The sequence below is a fragment of the Equus quagga genome, chromosome 11 (genome assembly GCF_021613505.1).
Source record: "Equus quagga isolate Etosha38 chromosome 11, UCLA_HA_Equagga_1.0, whole genome shotgun sequence".
In the NCBI taxonomy this organism is placed as follows: Eukaryota; Metazoa; Chordata; class Mammalia; order Perissodactyla; family Equidae; genus Equus; species Equus quagga.
In genome coordinates, this window is record NC_060277.1 from 73,236,725 (window position 1) to 73,259,809 (window position 23,085).

A 23,085-nucleotide genomic window follows, 5' to 3' on the forward strand; every position below is an offset into this window, starting at 1 on the left:
TTACCCCTGGTCAAGGGATGTAGCAGTTCCTCGGTATGGCAGAGTCAAAAGTTACTATCTGAATCCCACTGTAGAGTATCTGTAGTTTTTGCATATAATTATTCTAAAACCCATTATATAATTCAGGTGCAGACCTCAGACTGCTTAAAGCCTAGGCCTACTGAAGGATGCTCCTGAGAAACTGACCTTCGCTTTACCCAGTTCCACAGTAAACAGGAGGGTGTTGGGTTGTTTTCACTTGCCCTTGGTGAGCAGATACATGTGTAGTCAGAGGCTCAACAATAATCAGGTGGGAGTTAAGGTCAAAGCAGAGCAAAGTAAAGTCCTCAATCAGGGTGACCAACAGCCTCACTTTGGTACTTTCTCGGTTTTATCACTGAAAGTCCCATGTTCTGGAAAATCTCTTAGTCCCAGGCAAACCAGGAAGCTTTGAAACCCTATATCTTGATCCATGCCAATGGTCTAATCCCTGTGGTGAACTTTGGAGAATCTCTGTTTGGAAGCATGCTGTGTTGTATCATGTTTTATATAAAAAACTGTCTCTGTAAGTATCTGTACCCTTTGACATAAAAGATCATCATACCATTGGGACAACCACACATAGAGCACACTATATAAAGAGTTCTTATTCTATGGTATGCAAACACCCATTCTCAAACCTTTTGTTGTATTTAGGTAATCAGAAGGTAAAGAACATCTGAATGTTTGTTATAGATAACTAGGGATGGTGAACACCAATGACAATTTGAGTTGAGACTCTGGTGCCTAGAGTGAGCAGAAATGATAAGCAGGCCACATTCCCCTAAAGAATAGTCCTTTAAAAGGATTCACTCTTGTCTGAGAAAGCTGGTTTAGAGATAAGAAAGTTCCTTTCCCTGATAGTGCATGGAGATGCTCTCTTCTTCAGACAGCATTTTCCCCCACAGAAATAGTCTTTTTAAGAACTCCATTTCAGGCACATTGAAACCAAGGACCCCAGCCACTATATAAAATAATGCTTGGATTTGGAAAATGGGTTCCAAGTTCCAAACAACCAATCAACTTACAGAAACATTTTGGAGGTGGGCACACAGCCATCTGTGGGACTGGCATTTAAAAAACTATGGGTCCTTTAACAACTCAAGGTAACATTTGCCTTAAGACATACCATGGAAAACTTAGACATGCTTATCTCTCAGACTTCTCTTGAAACAGATTATTAGAAAATTCTTTATCAAAACTAAGGGAATTTGTAGAGCTCAAAAAGTTCAGGAAATTTTAAAAAGAATCCTCCTAAAAAGTTAACTAAAGGAGTGACATCAGCATCATGGCAGAGTGACTTTTCCTGGCAACCTCACACCTCCACGATACAACGAAAAAGACACTCAAACTCCAACAGAGGGCATCCACACAACACAAAAGATGTCTGAGACACCCATGCAGCCATATGTAGGAGGGTGGAGAGGCTGGAGCACCTCTTGGAGGAGGTGGAACAGGGTAAGAGAAAACTTCACTCCCTCCCCAAAAGACTGCCATCTGGGACTGCATGTGGCCTCTGAGAGGGACAGAATGGGGGAGGGGACACCCATTTTCAGGAACATCAAATATCCCCAAGGTCCCTCACAGCCTAAGGAGAAGCCCCCTACAGAGGTGAAAGCTATAGTGGGGGGTGATTTTATCAAGCCAACACCTCAGGAGAGCAGACAGTAAGAGCAGAGCAAGCAAGCCAGCCAGAGCACTCAGAATAAAGCACCCTGCCTGTCCCCCCACCACCCGGCCACTGGCTCCAGTGCCTGGGATCCCAGCAGAATGCAGAGGGTTCAGAATATGTGCCTCTTGACCCCCACCCAGTGGCAATAGGTTGTAACTGCGACCAAATAATACCAGGATGAGAAAGAACAAGCCCATGCCCCATAGCAGTATCAAAAATTATATTAAATCTCCAGACTGGAGAGAAAATGACAAGTACCCAGAAATCAGTACTGAAGACACAGAAATATGTAATCTAAATGACAGAGAATTCAAAATAGCTATCATCAAAAAACTCAATAAGGGACAGGCCCCATGGCTGAGTAGTTAAGTTTGTGTGCTCCACTTTGGTGGCCTAGGGTTTCACCAGTTTGGATCCTGGGCATGGACATAGCACCACTCATCAAGCCATGCTGAGGCAGCATCCCACATGCCACAACTAGAAGGACCCACAACTAAAAATATACAACTGTGTACTGGGAGCATTGGGGAGAAAAAGGAAAAATAAAAGTCTTTTAAAAAAAACTCAATGAGTTAAAAGAGAATGTAGGGAAACAATTCAACAAGTTCAGGAGCTACTTCACAAAAGAGATTGAATCAATCAGAAATATTGGAGATGAAAAATATAATCAACGAGATAAAACAAAATAATTCCCTGAATGCTCGAGTGGACATCACAGAGGAGCGAATCAGCCTTAATCAAGGATAGACATATTGAAATGCTCCAGATAGAGGAGGAGAGAGAACTAAGACTAAAAAGAAATGAAGAAAGTCTCTGAGAAATATCTGACTCAATTAGGAAATGCAACATAAGAATTACAGGTATTCAAGAGGGAGAAGAGAAGGAGAATGGAGCAGAAAGCTTGTTCAAAGAAGTAATAGCAGAGAACTTCCCAAACCTGGGGAAGGAGATGGAAATCTATGTGAAAGAAGTATCAGATCTCCTAAACAGTCAATGTAAAAAGACTTACTGCAAGGCATACAGTAGCAAAACTGGCAAAAGTAAATGACAAAGAAAAAATACTGAGGGCAGCAAGATAGAAGAAAATAACCTAAAAGGAACCCCTATCAGGCTTTCAGCAGATTTCTCTGCAGAAACCTTACAAGCTAGGAGAGACTGGAAAGACAAATTCAAATCTTTGAAAGACAAAAACTTTCAGCCAAGAATACCCTATCCAGCAAAAATATCCTTCAGATATGATGGAGAAATAGAAAGGTTCCCAGATAAGCAAAAGCTAAGGGGGTCCATAGCCACAAGACCCCACTATAAGAAATCCTCAAAAACGCCCTCATATCTGAAAAAGAAAAAGGGAGAAACGGGTTATAAGGCATGGATTAGGGAGATAAATAGGAAGACAAAATCAGACAATTGTAGCTATACATCAGAACAGGTTAGCAAATATTCAAGTATAACATTAAAGATAAAGGGAAGGAAAATACCAAAAACAAAGATAGTCTTGTCATTTTAACCACAAACTCACAATACAAGATGGAATAAGATGAGAAAAACAACTTAGGAGGAGAAGAGGAAAGGGATTGAATTGGTTTAGTCTAAGGAAATAAGAGGCAATCAGAAAAGGGACTATCTTATCTATGAGATTTTGAATACAAACCTCATGGTAGCCACTAAACTAAAAAAGCAGAACAGAGACACAAACAATAAAAAAGGAGAAAACAAAGAAACAAAACATAAAAAAACTACATAATTCTATTGATAGACTGAAACACACAGGACAAGAAACAAAGGAAGTGCAGGAGAACTGGAAAGCAAGTGAGAAAATGGCAGCATTAAGCCCTCATATATCGATAATCACCCTAAATGTAAATGGATTGAATTCTCCAATAAAAAGACACAGAGTGGTGAGATGGATTAAAGAACAAGATCCAACAATATGCTGCCTCCATGAAACACATCTCAGCTCCAAAGACAGATACAGGCTCAGAGTGAAAGGATGGAAAACAATACTCCAAGCTAATGGCAAACAAAAGAAAGCAGGTGTCACAATACTTATATCAGACAAAATAGACTTCAAGATGAGACAGGTAAAGAGAGACAAAGAGGAACAATATATAATGATCAAAGGGACACTTCACCAAGAAGACATAACACTTATAAATATCTATGTACCCAACACAGGAGCACCAAGTACATAAAGAAACTATTAACAAATCTAAAAAGAGTTATTAACAACAACACAATGATAGTAGGGGACCTCAATACTCCACTCACATCAATGGATAGATCATCTAGACAGAAAATCAACAAGGAAACAGTGGAATTAAATGAAAAGCTAGACTAGTTGGACTTAATAGACATATATAGAACACTCCATGCAAAAACAGCAGAATACACATTCTTCTCAAGTGCTCACAAAACATTTTCAAGGATAGACCATATGTTGGGAAAAAAGGCAAGCCTCAATAAATTTAAGAAGATTGAAATAAGAACAAGCATCTTTTCTGATCACAATGCTATGAAGCTAGAATTAATTACAAGAAAAAAGCTGAGAAAGGGACAAAGATATGGAGATTAAACAACATGCTATTGAACCAGCAATGGATCATTGGAGAAATTAAAGGAGAAATTAAAAAATATCTGGATACAAGTGAAAATGAAAACATACCATACCAACTCATATGGGATGCAGCAAAAGCGGCCCTAAGAGGGAAATTCATTGCAATACAGGCTCACCTTAACAAACAAGAAAAGTCCCAAATAAGCAATCTCAAACTACATCTAACTGAATTAGAAAAAGAAGAACAAACAAAGCCCAAAGTCAGCAGGAGAAAAATAACAAAAATCAGAGCAGAAATAAATGCAATTGAAACAAAAAAGGCAGTAGAAAGGATCAATGAAACAAAAAGCTGGTTCTTTGAGAAGATAAACAAAATTGACAAACCCTAGCCTGACTTATAAAGAAAAAAGAGAGAAAAGTCAGATAAATAAAATTAGAAGTAAAAGAGGATAAATAACAACGGATATCACATAAATACAAAGGATTATAAGAGACTACTATGAAAAGCAGTATGCCAACAAAATGGACAATCTAGAAGAAATGGATAAATTCTTAAGACTCTTAGAACCTCCCGAAGCTAAATCAAGAAGAAATAGATAATCTGAATAGACCAATCACAAGTAAAGAGATTGAAACAGTAATCAAAAGCGTCCCAAAAAATAAAAGCCCAGGACCAGACGGCTTCCCTGGAGAATTCTAACAAACTTTCAGAAAGGATTTAATATTTAATACCTATCCTTCTCAAGCTATTCCAAATAATTAGGGAAAACAGAACACTTCCTAACACATTCTACAAGGCCAACATCACTCTGAGACCAAAGCCTGACAAGGACAACACAAAAAAGGAAAACTACAGGTCAACATTGCTGATGAACATAGATGTAAAAATCCTCAGCAAAATATTGGCAACTCAAATACAGCAATACATAAAAAAGATCATGCATCATGATCAAGTGTGATTTATACCAGGGACACAGGGATGGTTCAACATCCGCAAATCAGTGAATGTGATACACCACATTAACAAAATGAGGAATAAAAACCACATGATCATCTCAATAGACACAGAGAAAGCATTTGACAAGATCCAACAGCCATTTATGATAAAAACTCTTAACAAAATGGGGATAGAAGGAAATTACCTCAACATAATAAAGGCCATATATGACAAACCCACAGGCAACATCATACTCAATGGGCAAAAACTGAATGCCATCCCTCTGAGAACAGGAACAAGACAGGGATGCCCGCTATCACCTCTCTTATTCAACATAGTACTGGAGATTTTGGCCAGAGCAATTAGGCAAGACAAACGAATAAAAGGAATCCAAACAGGGAGTGAGGAAGTGAAACTCTCGCTCTTTGCAGATGACATGATCTTACATACAGAAAACCTTAAAGAATCCATCAGAAAACTATTAGAAATAATTAACAATTATGGTAAATTTGCAGGGTACAAAATTAGCTTACAAAAATCAGTTGCATTTCTTTTTTTTAAATTTTTTTTAAAGTTTTTCTTCCTTCTTCTCCCCAAAGCCCCCAGGTACACAGTTGTATATTTTCAGTTGTAGGTCCTTCTAGTTGTGGCAGGTGGGACGCCCCCTCAGCATGGCCCGATGAGCAGTGCCATGTCCATGCCCAGGATCTGAATCAGCGAAACCCCGGGCCGCTGAAGCAGAGCACGTGAACTCAATCACTCAGCCATGGGGCCGGCCCCTCAGTTGCATTTCTATACTCTAATAACAAACTTACAGAAAGAGAACTTAAGAATACAATCCCATTCACAATCACAACAAAAAGAAGAAAATATCTAGGAATAAATTTAACCAAGGAGTTGAAGGACTTCTACAATGAAAACTATAAGACATTATTGAAAGAAATAGATGATGACATAAAGAAATGGAAAGAGATTCTATGCACATGGATCGGAAGAATAAACATAATTAAAATGTCCATACTATCCAAAACAATCTACAGATTCAATGCAATCCCAATATGAATCCCAGTGACATTCTTCATGGAACTAGAACAAAGAATCCTAAAATTCATATGGGGCAACCAAAGACCCCAAATTACTAAAGCAATCCTGAGAAAAAAGAAGAAAGCTGGAGGCATCACAATCCCTGACTTGAAAATGTGCTACAAAGCCCTAGCAATCAAAACAGCATGGTACTGGTACAAAAACAGGCACTCAGATGAATGCAACAGAACTGAAAGCCCAGAAATAAAACCACACATCTACGGACAGCTAATCTTTGACAAAGGTGCCAAGAACATGCAATGGAGAAAAGACAGTCCCTTCAATAAATGGTGTTGGGAAATCTGGACAACCATTTGCAAAAGAATGAAAGTATACCATTATCTCACACCATACACAAAAATAAACTCAAAATGGATCAAAGACAGACAAGTCCTGAAACCACAAAACTCCTGCAAGATAATATAGATAGTACACTCTTTGACATTGAACTTAAAAGGATCTTTTTGAATACCATGTCTTCTCAGACAAGGGAAACAAAAGGAAAAATAAACAAGCGGCACTTCATCAGACTAAAGAGCTTCCACAAGGCAAAAGAAACTAGGATCAAAACACAAAGACGACCCACCAACTGGGAGAAAATATTCGCAAATCACACATCTGACAAGGGGTTAATCTCCATAATATATAAGGAACACACACAACTGAATAACAAAAAAAACAAACAGCCCGATCAAAAAATGGGCAGAGGATATGAACAGACATTTTTCCAAAGGAGATATACAGATGGCCAATAGCACATGAAAAGATGTTCAACATCACTAATCATCAGGGAAATGCAAATCAAAACTACACTAAGATACCACCTAACACCCATTAAAATGGCTATAATCACAAGACTAAACATAAATGTTGGAGACGGTGTGGAGAAAAGGGAACCCTCATACACTACTGGTGGGAATGCAAACTGGTGCAGCTGCTGTGGAAAACAGTATGGAGATTCCTAAAAAAACTAAAAATAGAAATACCACGTGACCCAGCTTTCCCACTACTGAGTATCTACCCAAGCAACTTGAAATCAACAATCCAAAGTAATATATGCACCCCTATGTTCACTGCAGCACTATTCACAGTAGCCAAGACGTGGAAGCAATCCAAGTGCCCATCTACTGATGATTGTATAAAGAAGATACAATGTATAGATATACAACGGAATACTACTCAGCCATATGAAAGAAAATCATCCCATTTACAACAACCTGGATGGACCTGGAGGGTATTATGCTAAGTGAAATAAGCCAGACTGAGAAAGACAAACACCATATGATTTCACTCATATGTGGAAGATAAACAAACACACGGACAAAGAAAATAGTTCAGTGGTTACTAGAGGAAGCAGGGTGGGGAGTGGGTACAGGGGGTGAAGGGGAGCATGCATATGGTGACAGACAAGAAATAATATACAACTGAAATTTCACAATGATGTAACTATTATGAACTCAATAAAAAAGTTAACTAAAATTTTCTATAACCACATTAATGATGTTTAGACAAAACAAATATACTTAAAATTGTTTTCTTCTGTTGATAAATAAATTAACCAATCAGATAGTGAAATGAAAGGGTAGATCCTCTGTAAGATTGAAATTTGGGAATTTCAGGAAAGATCTGCTTATCAGTCCCTGTTTACTCCTGGTCTGAACACAAGACAATGCAGTTAGTTTTGTTAACAGGAGCCCGCCGAAATCTGAGGGTTAAGACTTCTACTCTTTTTCAAACTTGTATAGGGAACACAATATCTACTTGAACAACTCAGCACCAGTGTTAAAATGATACAAATAGTAAGTTTTGTCTCCTGGAAGGAGTTGTCTTTTGGGAACCAGAGTATTCTGAGAATTTAAAATAAGCCTGACATTGTCCCCAAACATATTTCTTATATGTCTAAATATTTGACTTATAAAACAAAACAATCCTGAATAAACCACTACATTCTACATTTTAAATGATTTCTGTCAATATATAAATGTTTAAAACATTGTTCTTAAGATTCCTTTTTAAGTAAGGAGATACAAGGTATAGCAGGTAGAAGAAATTTAAAACTCACGACCACCAAAGGAGTTTCCTACATGAAACCTGTCCCACTGAAGTCTCATTTTCCTTTTACTATACATCCCTCTACAGTGAGAAATATAATAATTCATAATGTTTTGCTTTGCACCCGTTCATTGCTTTGTAATTGTCTTTCGTGGTGTGTGTCCTTAACTTGCTTATATTTTGATCCTTCTACTCCCTGGATCCTACTCCAGTTCCATTCAATGTGTGTGTGTGTGTGTACGTGCATACATGCACGTACACACACACACACACACACACACTCACATAAATGCCTGCATATATCCACAGGCACACTCCCATACAACAATGCATTATTTGGTCCTTGAGGGTAAGAAACACAACTTCTAATTTTGACATCTCTCCTAGCACAGAGAGTAAATCTTCAGGATATACTTAATAACTAAGAGACCAGAAGGAAATATTCTAAAATAGTTACTTTTGGTTTTCATTTGCTAGAATAAAACAGATGAAAAGTGAGAAAGAGGTTATAGTCAACAAAAAGATCATCACCTGTTCGTTTATTCACCAGAAAACAGATACACTAAGAAAATGATATGCATATGGAGGCATCTGTGACCATTCATTCTCTCCATTTGTCTTTTTCTCTACATTATTACCTGAACGACTTTCTTTTCTCCAAACACTCTCTAATCTGAATGCAAGTTACACTGCTCATTACAAAAGATCAGAAGGGCAACTGCATGGCATAATATCTCCACTTGGTGGCACCTGTGTGTAATACCTTGCCTTAAAGTCCCAAACTTATAATTCCATTTCTTCTAACTTTATTAAACGTGTTGACAAAATAGCCTTAAAGCAAATCTCTTTAAAAGCCAGTGTTTCAAACACTACTTCCACGTCATATGTCATAAAGAATGGCTCACTGATTCGTTGATCAAATAATGAAATATTCTCAACAAATATTTCTATACAAGAAATACTTTCTTGGTTTCTGTTGACGTAACAGCTCTTGTCTCTAATGAAAGCGCCTGAATAGGTGCTGTTTGCATTTCAGGAAAAGTTGAGAAATGTTAGGGAAACTAATATTAATAGCCAAATCATCCATTAAAACAAAATTTTATTTATATACATGTACATATATATATACGTACACATATATACACATCTACGCAGGTACTATGTAGAACGCTAATGAGTTTGTATCAAGCATTATTAAGTATCATAACTATTACTAGGTATACATTACCCTTACCCATTTTATCCTTTAATTGTATGGATATACACACATATCATATATTCATCACATATCATATTCACACGAATATATGATATGTGTATGCATATATGTCTATATGTATAAGTATGTATTTGTTGAATTAATAAAAATGAATAAAGGGAGGTAAAAAGTAAAACTGACGTCAGACTTCACAACATTCAATACCAGAAAATAATTAAGTGATGTCTATACCGTTTTGAGGTGAAAAGAAAATGTGAGCCAATTACAGCACACCCATCCAAGATGTAGTTTTAGAGGCAATATGCAGACATTTTCAACATAAAAGAACTCAGAAAATATAGCACCCATATAATTTTCTTGAAAAAATTTCTTTACAATAAATTCAGCCTATTAAGAGATGAATCAAATTACCCAGGAATAGCAAAGCCATTGTAAAAGGACAGGAAGTGAAACTTGAATCCATTTAAATATTAGACTAAGTGTAATTAACTATGGGAATTGTAATTACAGAAAAGAAAATTAATAGTGTAAGTCTGGATAAAACAAAAATTACAAAATAACTAATTAAAATTGGGAAATACAACAATAAAAAAAGATAGGAAGACATGAGGAAATATTAAATACCTTTATCTTTTATAGCAGAGTGTCAATTGTTATTTCTATAACTGAAATATATGATTTAAAAAAAATAATGACTGCAACCTTTTCTAATCTTCACCTTACGATCTTATCTTAGAATGACCCTAGAATAACTTTTGTGAAGACGTGTTCAATTTCAATAATCCCCTTATTTTTACTTCAGTTTCTCTTCTGTTGAATCAAGTACAATTAAATATTTTTAATTTTAAGTAACTAAAATTTTACAACAGAGTTTATGATCATCTACATTGCTATACACCCATCTATCTGTGGAGACATTGTACATAAAGCTGTTTTAAATGCTGTTCACCTAAGGGTGACAATGGTTATTTCTGGGTAAGAAATTTATGGTGATTTTTTAAATCCCCATCTTTGTACTTTCATGTGTTGTTTGAGTTCTTTTTTTGGTCATGATAATTTTTCCTAAGAAAAATATGCCAAGGTATTAACAAGAGTTATTTCTAGGTTATGGGAATATATACATTGTTATTCTATTTTTATACTTATCTGTGTTTTAAAAATTCCTCACCCCATCCCATTTTTAAAAGTTTTAAGACTATAATTTTTCATCTAAGTAAACATTTAGCAGCGCTCCATAAAGTTACATGTAACATTTTGAGCCAAAAATTATTAAAGAGAGTATATTTTAAATTTCCAAATGGTTGGATTTAAATAATTTTTAAGTTTGTTTATTATTTTCCAGTTTTATTACACAATGATTAGAAAATATAGCATGTCAGATTTCTCGTTTTTAGAACTTTTAAGGTTTTCTTGGTGGCCTATTTATGATAAATTTTGACCAATATTCCATGAACACTGGAACAAGGCCACTGTAGGGACTGAAGTTCAAAACATACTTATACAATAAGTCTCACATAATATAACAGATTCTTTATATCTTTATTTATTTTTTACCTCTTTGACTTATCAAATACTTAAAAAAGTTTTACTACTTCACGTCTTACACAAAAATGAACTCAAAATAGATCAAAGACTTAAATAGACATATATAAAAGTTAAAACTATAAAACTTAGGAGTATATCTTTATCACCGTCATTTAGGCAATGGTTTCTTGGCACCAAAAGAGAAAGCAACAAAAGAAAAAATTAGATAAATTAGACTTTACAAAATTAAAAACTTTTGTGCTTCAAAGGACACCATCAAGAAAGTGAAAAGATAACCCACAGAAGAAAACATTTACAAATTATATATTTGACAAGGGATTGTGTCTAGGATATATAAAGAACTCTTATATCCTAATAATAAAAAGACAACCCAATTAAAAAATGGTCAAAGGATTTAAGTAGACGTTTCTCCAAAGAAGAGAAACAAATGGCCAATAAGCACATGCCAAGATGTTTAATATCATTTTAGCCATCAGAGAAATGCATTTCAAAACCACAGTGAGCTACCACTTCATACCCACAAGGATGGCTATAACAAAAAAACAAAACAAAACAAAAAACCAGAGAATAACAAGTGTTGGCAAGGATGTGAACTGGGAGTTCATTTTTACAACACTACTCTGATAATAGTTGTCTTAATTTTAAAAAATTCACTCCAATGATTTTTTTGGCCATTTATGGGTAAAATCCTGGCTCTGGGATAAATTTATTGTCAGTTAAACAAGGGTAAGAAGTCACACCATGATTTATCTTTTTATTTTAGTCTGGCAAATTAAATTGCCTTTCCTCAAAAATTTTGAAAAGACAATGAAAGGATGACAGCTTTGTCAACGGCAAGCAAAGTAATAAGAGACTACATGAAACTAGGATTTTCTTACCACTTCTAATTATATCTGGGAAAGATTGAAAAGTTTTTACTTTTGAGGAAGATTAGCCCTGAGCTAACATCTGCTGCCAATCCTCCTCTTTTTGCTGAGGAAGACTGGCCCTGAGCTAACATCTGTGCCCATCTTCCTCTGCTTTATATGTGGGATGCCTGCTACAGCATGGCTTACAGAGCAGTGCCATGTACACACCTAGGATCCGAACCAGCAAACCATGGGCCTCCAAAGTGGAACGTGTGAACTTAACTGCTGCGCCACCAGGCCAGCCCCCCAAAAAGATTTTTACTGTAAACTGTGATATGCTGTTTGCCACTGAGTTTGGTAAAGTAAAAAGAAAGCCTCTTTTCCATCCTTCTGATTTTGATTTATCTGATACCAACAGGAGAATGGTCCATGCATTAAAATATACACATTTTTCAGGAAATTCATGTCATAGAGAATACTCTTATTTTTGGCAAAGCTGAATTTACATGGGCACGAAAAGATTTCAGTCATTCAAATTTTGTAAAATGTTCTATTTTTATTTTCCATTGGAAAGCAGGAAAGTAATGATGCAGATGAAATTTCATTTGGAAAATAAGCTACTTGTAAAAGAAAAGTTTGTTCCATGAAGCGTTATCTTTGGCTAGTCATTTTAGGGGAAGAATGAAGTTAGATACTCCATTATTTGTCAAAATAATTTTCAAATTAATTTAAAAAATAAAAAGAGCTATAAAAGTATAGCTGAATATTTATTTAGCTCATCTTGGGATGGAGAGAACCTTCTGAGCATAAGAGCAATGGAAAAGACCTCAAAAAAAAAGAATTGATAGATTTGTTCACATAACAATTAACAAAAATTTCTGTAAGTTAGAAAACACCTTTAAAAATCTTTAAACAATTGCAAAATCTTGAAAAATATATGTAATTTACAATCATGAATGGTAATGTCTTTAATATGTAAAGAGTATTTACAATTCTATAAGAAAAAATAAATACCAATAAGTAAGATGGGCAAAGAATGTAAACAGGTAATTCACACAGGAAGAAATTTTAAAATTACATAGAAAAATGTTTAACCTCACTAGTAATCAAAAAGATAAAAGTTAAAAAACAAACTGCTATCACAAGAAAAACAAGTGGGACTACATCAAACTAAAAAGATTCTGTCTGGCAAAGGAAACCATCAACAAAACAAAAAGACAACCTACCAATTGGGAGAATATACTTGTAAATCACATATCTGATAAGGGGTTAATATCCAAAATATATGAAGAACTCATGTAACTCAACAACAAAAAAGCAAACAATCCAATCAAAAAATGGGGAGAGGAGAGCCGGCCTGGTGGTGCAGTGATTAAGTTCACACTTCTGGCTTCAGCAGCCCAAGGTTCGCTGGTTTGGATCCTGGCTGCGGACATATGCACTGCTTGTTAAGCCATGCTGTGGCAGGCATCCCACAAATAAAGTAGAGGAAGATGGGCACGGATGTTAGCTCAGGGCCAACCTTCCTCAGCAAAAAGAGGAGGAATGGCAGCAGATGTTAGCTCAGGGCTAATCTTCCTCAAAAAAAAAAAGGGGAAGAGGATCTGAACAGATATTTATCCAAAGACAATATACAGATAGCCAACAGACACATGAAAAGATGTTCAACATCTCTAGTTATTAGGGAAATGCAATTCAAAACTACAATGAAATATCACCTCAGGCCCATCAGAATGACTATTATTAAAAAGACAAGAAATAACAAGTGTTGGAGAGGGTATGGAGAAAACGGAACCCTCAAACACTGCTGGTGGGAATGTAAATTGGGGCCGCCACTATGGAAAAGAGTATGGAGATTCCTCAAAAAATTAAAAATAGAACTATCATATGATCCAGCTATTCCACTTCTAGGTATTTATCCAAAGAACATGAAAACACTCATTCGAAAAGATATATGCACCGCAATGTTCATTGCAGCATTATTCACAATAGCTGAGAGTTGGAAACAATCTAAGTGCTCACCAACGAATGAATGGATAAAAAAGATGTGGTGTGTGTGTGTGTATATATATATATATATATATATATATATATAATGGAATACTACTTAGCCATAAAAAAGATGAAATCTTGGGTCTTGCCCCATGGTTCAGTGGTTAAGTTCACATGCTCCGCTTTAGCAGCCCAGGGTTCACCGGTTCAGATCCCAAGTGTGGACCTCCACACTGCTTATCAACCCATGCTGTGGCAGGCATCCCACATATAAAACAGAGGAAAATGGGCACACATGTTAGTGCAGGGCTAATCTTCCTCAAAATAAAAAAGATTAAATCTTGCCATTTGCAACAACACAGATGGACCTTGAGGGTATTATACTAAGTGAAATAAGTCAGAGAGAGAAAGCCAAATGCCGTATGATTTCACTCACATGTGGAAGACAAACAAACACATAGATACAGAGAGCAGACTGGTGGTTACCAGAAGGGAAAGGGGGTGAGAGAGCGAAAGGGGTAAAGGGGCACATGTGTATGGTGATGGATGGCAACTAGCCTTTTAGTGATGAACATGATGTAGTCTATACAGAAATTGAAATATAATGATGTACACCTGAAATTTATATAATGTTATAAACCAATGTTACCTCAATAAAGAAAAGAAAGTCTAAAATGGGATGCTCAGCTCTCATAGTAAACACACACACCCAAAGAAAACATGTAGAGCTTCCTGAAAAAATTAAAAATAGAACTACCATATGAGCCAGCAATCCCATTTCTGAGTATATATCCAAAGGAAATGAAAACAAGATCTTGAAGAGATCTCTACACTCCCATATTTATTGCAGCATTATTCACAATAGCCAAGGTATGGAAATAACATGTCTGTAAACAAATGAATGGATAAGGAAGGTGTGGTATATATGTATACAATAGACTGTTATTCAACCATAAGAAAGAAGGAAATTCTGCCATTTGCAACAACAAAGACGGACCTTGAGGGCATTAAGCAAAGTGAAATAAATCGGACCACCAACAATGAATACCCTATGATCTCACTTATATGTGGAATCTAAAAAAGTCAAACTTGTAGAAACGGGTAGAATGGTTGTTTCTGGGGCCTGGAGGTGGGGGAAATGGGGAGATATTTATCAAAGGGCACAAACTTCCAGTTATAAGATGAGTAAATCATGGGGATCGAATGCACAGTATAGTGACTACAGTCAACGATACTGCATTATATACTTCAAAGTTGCTAAGAGACTAGATCTTAAATGTTCTTACCGCAAAAAAGAAATGGTAATCATGTGACGTGATGGAGGTGTTAACTAATACCTCCATGGTAATCATTTTGTAATAAATAAATGTATCAAAACAACATGTTATACACCTTAAACTTACACTTTGTTATGTGCCAATCATATCCCAACAAAAATAAATAAATAAATAAATAAATAAATGGGGGAATATACTCAATAATGCCCACTGTTGGTGAGAATACGGTGCTTTGAAAGCTCTCATACATTGCTGGTGGGAGAATAAGTCATTGGAATCAGTATAATTTTACAATAGATACCCAAATCCTTCCACTATTCATTCTTTGACCTAGTAATTGCCTCTACGAATCTACTCTAAGGAAATTACCAGAGCTGTGTCTTGGTAAGCTCAGACCGCCATAACAAAATACCATAGACTGGGTGGCTTAAACAACAGAAATTTATTTTCTCATAGTTCTGGAGGCTAAAAAGTCCAAGATCAAGGCGCCAGCAGGGTTGGTGTCTGGTGAAGGCTCTCTCCTTGGGTTGCAAATGGCTGCCTTCTCATCGTATCTCCTCACGGCCTTTCCCCAGTGCATGCACGTAGAGAGAAAGAAAGAGGGCTCTCCCTCTCTTTCTCTTCTTCTTCTTTTTTTTCTTTAAAGGTTTTATTTTTCATTTTTCTCCCCAAAGCCCCCTGGTACACAGTTATGTATTTTTAGTTGCAGGACCTTCTAGTTGTGGCATGTGGGATGCCGCCTCAGCATGGCTTGATGAGCGGTGCCATGTCTGCACCCAGGATCCGAATCAGCGAAACCATGGGCAGCTGAGGCTGAGCGGGACAACTTAACCACTCGGCCACCAGGCCAGCCCCCTCTCTTTCTCTCCTTATAAGGTCATGAATCCTATTAGATTAGGACTCCACCCTTAAGATGTCACTTAACCTTAAGTACCTCCTAAAAGCCCTGTCTCCTAATAAAATCACGTTACGGGTTACAGATTCAACATATGAATTTTAGAGGGCATAATTCAGTCCATATCAAGCTGTAAGCAAAGATTTATATGCAGATATTAATCCTATCATATTATAGTGAATAATAAGAAAATAAATGTCCCACAGTAGAGAAATGATTAAATAAATTATAACACAAACATATAACGGAGTATTATATAGCCATTAAAATGAATTATGGATTAAAATTTTTTCTTCTTTATACTTTCTTCTTTTTAATTTTTCAAAATGAATCTGTATTACTTTCTTATTGAGATGTAATTCACATATCACAAAATTCATATATTACTTTCTTTTTCCCTGAGAAAGATTGGCCCTGAGCTAACATCTGTCACCAATCTTCCTCTTTTGACTTGAGGAAGATCTTCCCTGAGCTAACATTTATGCCAATCTTCCTCTATTTTGCATGTGGGTCACCACCACGGCATGGCTGACAAGTGGTGTAGGTCTGTGCTCAGGATCTGAACCTGCAAACCTGGACCGCCAAAGTGGAGTGCGCTGGAACTTTAACCACTAGACCACAGGGCTGGCCTCCATATATTACTTTTATATTTTAAAAAATCAGAAAATTTTCTAAATTGCCCACTTTTAGGGAAACTAGTGTAAGACAGAAAGGCAAGTTAGCACCTAGAATCAGTGTCTTGCAAAGAAATGTAACTTATGTTTATTACTAAAGTGATAAAGCCTTGATTTTTTCTGAACCATTTGAATACTATAGTTTATTCTTCTGCATATTTTTCTTTGAGTAACTTGTTTCATTTATACGCACGGGATTTTAATTTATGGAGATGACTGAGTGATGACATGGAGAGGCTAATGCCACTGAAAGAAGATTTTTATTACTTATAGTGTCCAAGTGAAGGGAGCATGCCATGCCATGCAAAGCCACAGGGGAAGCACCAGATTTTGGTCACGAGGCAGAAGCAGGAGTAAGGGAAAGCCTCGGCCAGAGGCTTTATTGGGGTTTTCTCAGGAAAGGCAATGCAGGGCAGGGTAAACAGCTTAGAACTGGCTACCTTGAATAATTCCAGTGGGCTTTGGGGCATTGGTGCCGTCCCTAGTTGTCTAGACCTGGCGTACAGTTGTTTAAGGGCAGGGGAAATATTGGCCTGGTGAGTGAGATTTAGATAAGGAGATGGTTAGAGTATGGGGTCTGGATCAAAAGGGAGATATAAACAACTTTGGCCATTAGTTTGGCCCTGTGATTAATGGATGCCAAATAGACAAATACGGAATCTAAGAAAACACAGAACATAACTGAGGCAGGATTGCCAGATTCTTATCCATATGGCAATCTTATCAAGGATTCCAGAAATCCTTCATACAAAACCTTAAAATTGTATATAGTGCATAGCCCTCAATGGAGCAAGGGTGTAGCAGAGAAAAAGGAGAAAGTTTCCTTGACTCTGGAACTCAGAAAAAAACACGGGGAATTAGAGGAAAGACATGAAAAAATATAAAAGCAGGCTGTAGAAGACTTGGGACTCTGGTACCATTAAATTGCTTCTTTTGCTTATTCCATTACGATAGAATCACCTTCTCAGACGCAGTACTATGTATACTTTGAAAACTAGCTGTCTGAATACAAATTTCCACAGCTCCACTAATTGTGAGACCTTGTGTAAGTTACTTAACCTTTCTGCACCTCAGAGACTTCATCTATAAAAGTAGAAATAAGGATTGTTGAGAGGATTACCTATATGGCTAGCTTAGGACAGTGCCTGGCCTGGAGAAAATCCTTTGTAACTTTTAGATCTCACTATTATTTGTATAACCAGATTTCACTGAATATAAGAACTTGGTTTTTCTTGCTCTTACCCAAAGGTGTCAGTGAAAGTTTTTCACACCTTCACATCATGAGTATCACTGATTGAAAGAAATTGTAAGATGCCTTTGATTATAAAATGTAACCTAATTTCAGAGGGGTTAAAATATTTTAAAGTGTGCATCTTAGAATTGATAAAATAAGTTACTATGCTTTCATTTTTAAGTGAATTTTGGTTTTTTGAGGAAGATTAGCTCTGAGCTCACATCTGCTGCCAATTCTCCTCTTTTTGCTGAGAAAGATTGACCCTGAGTTAATGTCCATACCCATCTTCCTCTACTTTATACGTGGGACACCTGCCACAGCATGGCTTGATAAGTGGGGCATGGGTTTGCTCCTGGGATTTGAACTGGCGAACCCCGGGCAGCCAAAGCAGAGCACAGGAACTTAACCTCTATGCCACCAGGCCGGCCCCTGCTTTCATTTAATTTAATTCTAAGTTAATGTATGTGTGACATCCACCGAAAGACCACTGAAACCAGCAAGATAATTTGGTTCAAACAATGAATAACATAACTTCTTACTTCTATAAATTCCACCTCGTTCAATCTTGGTTCCATAGAGTCAGCAACAGCCAATTGTTTGCAACATGATTCTAATTATGGAATAAAGGTTATTTGCTAGTTAGTTTGGTTGTAATACATTCATATTTTATATTCGTATTATAGTGCTTTAAAATAACACAAAATTATTTCTTCATGTCCATCAATATTTACAATAAAGTAAATGATATCTAGTTGGATAACATTCCAATTAATAGAAAATTGTTATTTTTTCTGGCTTTTATTTAACCAAGCAACCCAAACACTGAAAAGAACACACCCAAATTTTTAATGACCAGGTCAAGATAAAGCAGAAATGAATATGCACATCGACAGTATAAAAACGACAAAAACATATGCTAGCGTCTATGTTAGCAGGTCCTAAAACACAAAACTTCTACAAAGTTTCATTTTAACTACTTTATTTTGTCTTCAATGTTTCTTAAATTAAATAAATAATATATGAATTTTTTTTAGTATAAGATTCACATAATACAAAAATATAAGCAGCAAAATATGAAAATCTACCTTTTCCTCTACCCCACATCAGCACTGTCTCTCCCCTCTGCCCCAGAAGTACCCACTGTCAACTGATTGTTGTCACCCTTCCAGTAAGCTTTCTATGTATTTTCATACATATATACACACATATATCTTTTATTTTTCTATTCATAAATATGATCATATTGATCCGCAACTTGCTTTCTTCACTTAACCCCTTGTCCTATGGGTATTTTCAAATAGGCTCTGGAGCTCAAGGGGAAGGTTTGGGATGGGCATATACATGAGAACCATCAGCTAAAGTCATGGTTTAGAATATCCTGGGAGTGTGGATAATGTGTAAAATGATAATAGACCCAAAAAGGAAACTCTGGAAAACACTTAAGGTGCAAATAAAAAAAGAATCAAGAAACAAAAATGCTAAGAGGTGATCAAAGATAGAAGAAAAAATCAAGAGAGAATGATATAACAAAAGCCAAGGAAAAAAAAGAGTTTCATGAATAACAGAGTGGTCAATAATGGTAGAATGTGACAGTTAGCTCAAATAAAGATTTTTTAACCTTCATTTGATATGACAATTATGTGATCTTTATTGACCTTACCAAGACACAACACACAAACTGCGTGAAAGCTCATGATGAAAGAACTGTACACTGGCTTCTCCTCCTACTTCTAATAACTCTTCCTGCCTATCATGGGCTGGTACATAAAAAAATTCTTTAGTCACTCTTGATTTTTGTAATTACTTATTATGAGATATCAGTTATTGTCATAAGAGTACTGTATAAACCTAATATAAGCTTATGCATTAGAGGCTGTTATCCCCGTCCCAGACTTTCCTGCAAGCTCTGGAAGATGATGCAAGCCAGACTGATTTCTACCAGTAACAGTTGTTACTAAGTATACATGTCTGTTCCCTGGCTGCACTGAGTGACTTCAGGTCAGGAAACCTGTCTTGGTCCTCTTTGTATTCTCTACCCCATCACAGTATCTGGAACTAAGTGAAGGCTCAACAAATATGGAATGAATGAATGAATGAGTGAATGGCACAGAAAATACATATTAAATAGTACAGGAGGTGGGAGGAGAGATAGTCACTGTCAACTAGAGTAGTCTGGAATTTCTCTAATTTTATCACAATCTTAAATAGAGTTCTCTTAACTCATTCCTTCTGTATCTTAATCAAAAACTAAATGAATAAAGGAAGTTATTTCAAATATTTTCTGAAAGAGGAGTTGAGGTTGTGCTGCTTGTGAAGAATTATAGTTTTTGAATAGGCTGTGAATAGGTAGAAGGAGAACAGTTTGTCAGCAAAGGCCCAAATCATGTTTGGGGACCAGTGATCGGGAAGATGGAAAGCATATTTTATTTTTAAGAGTGAGAACATATTTCAGACAATCTCTTGTTATCAATGTAATAAAGTGTCAAAAAATCAATTGAAAAGATAAATTGGATATAAATTATCCAAATCTCAGGACTCAAACTCCAGTTCTTTTTTTTTGAGGAAGATTAGCCCTGAGCTAACATCTGCTGCCAGTCCTCCTCTTTTTGCTGAGGAAGGCTGGCCCTGAGCTAACATCCATGCCCATCTTCCTCCACTTTACATGTGGGACGCCTACCACAGCATGGCTTGCTAAGCGATGCCATGTCCACACCTGGGATCCGAACCAGCGAACCCCGGGCCGCCGAAGCAGAATGTGTGCATTTAACCACTGTGCCACTGGGCCAGCCCCTCCAGTTCTTTATTCAACAAGTCAGAATTTTTTTCTTAATCTCATATAAGAAAACAAAAGTATCAGAATCTGTGGTTCTCCATAGATGTCTCCCTCGCCCCCTAGTGAGCATGGTGAACATTTGTGGGTGAGTTTTGTTGCCACAACGACGAATGGGGTATGGGGTAGGACGGGAATGGGGTAGGGCAGATCTCCTCCAATTCCTGCACAGTAAAGACTTTCCTCCTCCTGCCAGACATTCAACTAGGTCAAAAATCTGCTTAGAATCATTTTGAGTCTAGAACCTAACTCTATTTTACATATAAATACAGAAGACAGTTTTGCTATTGAATTTTCCAAGAAGGTAACTACTACGAAAATTTGAGAGAGGGTTGTGCTTTGCTTCATTCTGGAACTTTACCAAGAGCTGTTCACTATTTCAGCAAATTATATAATGGGAGGTAATATCATAAATTGTATCTGAATTCCAATACAACACACTTGTGTCAGCCTGCATTTGTAGCTCTCTTATTCATGGGGATTCTACGTATACACACAAATCCATTCATTATGTACTTATTTCAAAATGTCAGATACAAAGAAAATGGTTGACTGGATATAATTTTACTTTTTTTATTTTCCAACATTCATTAAAGTAGGTAAAAATGTCTGACTACTCCATTATATCTTCTAATGAAGTTATAACCAAGCATTTACATATTGAAATACAGTGCATATAATTTTCTTATATCTTTCCTTGTATTTCTCCTTTATATCACAGTTATAACATTATATCTATCTTTTTAAATTCTGTGTATGTAATTAATATTTTCTAGGAATTTGATAGGATAATAAAGGGATATTACAGAATATTTGTAATAAAATGGGGCACAAAACTAAAAGGATTGAAAATGACTGATTGCCTCTCTGTTTTTCTACATTCTCCATCTGGAAAGAGCAAAAGAGCTTAAGTACATCTGTAAGAGTTGTGAATAATATCTATCTCAATATTGACTCTTCATCTTAATTCAGGATACTTCCCCCCCCCCCCCCAAAAAAGAGAAAAATAGAAACACTACAGTAATAGGCAGGCTTACCAAGCTGTAAATCTGGATTTTGAAAAAATTCATGAAGAACATTCTGAATCTGCAAATCAAAGAAAAGAGACCATATATTACTTCCCAATTACCAGGTATTTAGTATTTTAGACGAAAAGCCATCTATAGTCTTTCAATTTAGTCCTGGGCAATCCTTCTAACCCAGGGAAAGAAATAGTAATAACTAACATTTAGTTTATAGAATATTCCAAGAGATATAAAATGCTTTCACATATATGTCCTCAATGATTCCCAGCCTTCTGTGTGAGAACTAGGATGCTGGGAGTGATCCTTTATTGCTCGCCTGCAGGGACATTTCCAGTAACCCTCAGACACTGGGCATGATAGAGCTAAGGCACCTTTGGTGACCAGCTTGGCAATCCAAAGAATCCTCTATAATTCCTTGTTATTCAATTACTGAAAAATGAAATTTCAGAGTTCTTCTTGGTCGATTTTTAAAAAAATAGACTTTATTTTTTAGAGCAGCTTTAGGTTCACAGCAAAATTGAACAGAAAGTATAGATAATTCCCATAGATTCCCTGCCCCCCACCACACAAACAGCTTCCCCCACTATCAACATCCCCCACCACGGTGGTACATTTGTTACAAGTGATGAACCTACACTGTAGCATCATAACCCAAAGTCCATAGTTTACATCAGGAATCACTCTTGGTCTTGTACATTCTTTGGCTTTTGACAAATGTGTAATGACATGTATCCATTACTATGGTGTCAAACAGAATTGTTCACCACCCTAAAAGTCCTCTGTGCTCTGCTTATTCATGCCGCCTTCCTCCCTCACTCCCAGAAACCATTTTTTACTGTCTCCATAGTTTTACCTTTTCTGGAATGTCACAGAATTGGAATCGTACACTATGTTGCCTTTTCAGATTGGCTTCTTTCACTTAGCATTTAAATTTCTTCCACATTTTTCATGGCTTGACAGTCCTTTTTTGTAGTGCTGAATAATATGCCATTGTCTGAATGTACCACAGTTTATTTGTCCATTCACCTACCAAAGGATATCTCGGCTGTTTCCAAGTTTGGCAATTATGAATAAAACTGCTGTAAACATCCACGTGCAGGTTTTTGTGTGGCCATAAGTTTTCAACTCCTTTGGGTAAATACCAAGGAACATGATGACTAGATCATATGGTAAAAGTATGTTTAGTTTTATCAGAAACTGCCAACTGTCTTCCAAAGTGGCTGTACCATT

General features: G+C 36.5%; 1 protein-coding gene across 1 annotated transcript in view; it reads right to left on the minus strand.

Annotated features, from left to right (window-relative positions):
* EFCAB5 (EF-hand calcium binding domain 5) overlaps positions 1-23,085 on the minus strand; it is a 143,131-nt gene that overhangs the window by 72,382 nt on the left and 47,664 nt on the right. The window contains exons 7-8 of the mRNA XM_046675528.1: positions 21,868-21,916; positions 18,540-18,610 (exon numbers count right to left, since the gene is read on the minus strand). Of these exons, the coding sequence (XP_046531484.1) occupies positions 18,540-18,610; positions 21,868-21,916 (120 nt within the window). The remainder of the gene's footprint in view (positions 1-18,539; positions 18,611-21,867; positions 21,917-23,085) is intronic.